General features: G+C 41.1%; 1 protein-coding gene across 1 annotated transcript; it reads right to left on the bottom strand.

The window, feature by feature from the left end:
* Positions 1–779: 779 nt before the first annotated feature.
* Positions 780–2,137, bottom strand: LOC126613695 (rust resistance kinase Lr10-like). Its single transcript, XM_050281276.1, has 2 exons — positions 1,963–2,137; positions 780–1,810 (listed from the first exon to the last, which is right to left on the bottom strand). Exons 1-2 carry the CDS (start codon positions 2,135–2,137, stop codon positions 780–782), a joined length of 1,206 nt encoding a protein of 401 aa, XP_050137233.1.
* Between the last annotated feature and the right edge of the window lie 445 nt (positions 2,138–2,582).

The following is a 2,582-nucleotide window of genomic DNA, read 5'->3' on the forward strand; positions in this document are numbered from 1 at the left end:
GAGAGCATTCATTCGATCCAGGTAATCCGCCACAGATAGATCACCTTTTTTTGTCTGCAACAACGAATTTCTCAGAAACAAAATTCGATTTTGAGACGTGGATGCATACCTTTGCTCAAGAGCTTCCCAGGTAGCTCGAGCCGTTCGTTTGCTTGCCACCACAGACAAGACAGAAGCAGTGAGAGAGCCATTAATCCAGCTAAGAATCATTTGATCCTGCTGCACCCAAGTTGTGTACGCAGGATTGACAGTAGCCGAACCATCAACATGTTTCGCAGGGCATAGCACCGTGCCATCAACGTAGCCCATCAGATCCCTACTTTTCAGAATAGGGAGAATTTGTGCCAACCACAGTGGGTAGTTGGTCCTATCTAATTTGATATTGACGACCGTGGAGAATGGCTGGAAGGTAGGAGGTTGGGGATTGGGGTGAACCACAGGAACAACGGGAACATTATTTTCAGACATGGAAACGGTGTTGGAAAAGCTAACAGGACTAGGATCTTTGTCGTTAGACAAAAAAGGCTCTAGAGACCATATAAAACTTAAGATCAGAGGTATTTCACTTTGTTTGCATACCCATTCAACTATGGGTTGCCTGTATTTATACTAACAACTGAGGGTTGGAAAACCCTATTTACAAGGAGTTTCAAAACATCAAGGAATCCATAACAGAAAACTAGGGATTACAAGATTACAGATATACATCCTAGAAACAAGGAAACCTAATAAGTGAGGAGTTCAAAACCGAAACAACGTCTGAAAGAACGCTGGACTCCTCAAGGCACGGTAGAATTATCCTGAGGTTGACTTCGTCTAACAGGACGATCCACCAGATGCCACTGGATACACCATAGCCCTATAATTGCAAGTTTCTTTGGAATTTCACCGTCTCCTTTTTCCCCAATATGGATTCGTAGATCATCCCCTTCCTCTAGAAGATTATAAATCCACTGTGGATAGTAAATTTCATTTGTGGTGTTCTCTATGGTTGAACCAATATTCTTCCTTCCTCCTACCATCTCGAGTAGCAGCATTCCAAAGCTATAGACATCTGCCTTGTAAGACACGTTTCCGAAATTCCTGGAGAACACTTCGGGTGCAATGTATCCCATGGTCCCCCTAGCTGTAGTCAGAGACACCAAGCTTTGATCCTTGGAACATAACTTGGCCAAACCAAAATCAGAAATTTTTGGAGTGAAGTTTTGGTCTAGCAAAACATTATGGGGTTTGATATCGAAATGGAGGATTCGTTGATCACATCCTTGGTGAAGATATTCAATTCCTTTGGCTATGCCTAGGGCAATATCTTGCAACTTATCCCAACCAAGGAAGGAATTCTTACTATCTGCAGATGAAATGAAATCTTGCAGGGAACCATTGGGGAAGAACTCGTAAACAAGAGCTCGTAAAAATCCATCAGCACAAAATCCAACCAAGCGAGCCACGTTGACGTGGTGGATATGACCCATGGTTCGCACTTCATTTACGAACTCTTCCCCATCTCCCTTAGAACTGTTGAGGACTTTGACAGCAATAAGGAAATCAGAAGAAAGCCTTCCCTTGAAGACAGTTCCATAGGCTCCTTGGCCCAACTTGTCCTTGAATTGATCTGTAATCCTCTTAATATCTGCATACAAATACCTACTCGGTTTGAGTGCTTTGTAATCTTCCAAGAATCTTTCAATTCTTAATCGACTCTCTTTTTCCTTTATGTCAGCGTTATATACCCGATATGCTACAATCATCAGTAGAACAAGAAGCAAAGAACCCAGGATTCCACCTGTAGCCAATAATTTCCATGTGTTGCCTGTAAAAGATAATTGCAAATTAAATCAAGACTGTCAAAAGATTAATCCTCATAAAATGGACAACATCTTTTTTAAATAATAATTACTGAGACATAAATTTAATGATGTTTATAAGTAGCTACCACTGAGTATGAATATATGTTATCCTTACTTGGTTTCCTCACGTGAACACATTCAATTTCACTGTTGGTGCCATTGTTCTTCCATCTACACCTCTTTCCCTCTGCTTCACATTCTGTACAATTTGGTTTAGACCACTTGAAACGAAGAACATTATATTCCTTTCCTAACGTAGTACCAGTTGGAACTGATAAAACATCATACATTCTTGTACAAGATGGTAGATCCTCGAAGAGAAAATAAAAAATATAATTACCATAAACAACATAAGTTGTGCTACCAGGGTCACCGAGGCAGGGGACTTGAGTCATATAATAATACGTTCGAACAGATGGGCAGCTGAATAAGGTAACGTTATCGAAGTTGGAAACTGACAAGTAGAAGGGAGAGAGTGACATGTATGGGATTTTTTCAGGCTTTATTAGCAGCAAGCAACTAGAGTAATGTGGGTCATGCACTTGGATTTCCTGACGCTTGTAATTTATGCGCTTGACAAAGAATTTTGCTAGTAGAGGTTGCTCAAACGTCTGATTGCATTCAATCCCAGGACCACAATGATGCGTGAGGCGCAATGGAAAATGAATAGCCGGGCCTTGATCATTGCTACATTTGGATTCCGAGCACGTAAATTGGCTTGCTCCAACTAATTTG

This window comes from Malus sylvestris, chromosome 1 (assembly GCF_916048215.2).
Source record: "Malus sylvestris chromosome 1, drMalSylv7.2, whole genome shotgun sequence".
In the NCBI taxonomy this organism is placed as follows: Eukaryota; Viridiplantae; Streptophyta; class Magnoliopsida; order Rosales; family Rosaceae; genus Malus; species Malus sylvestris.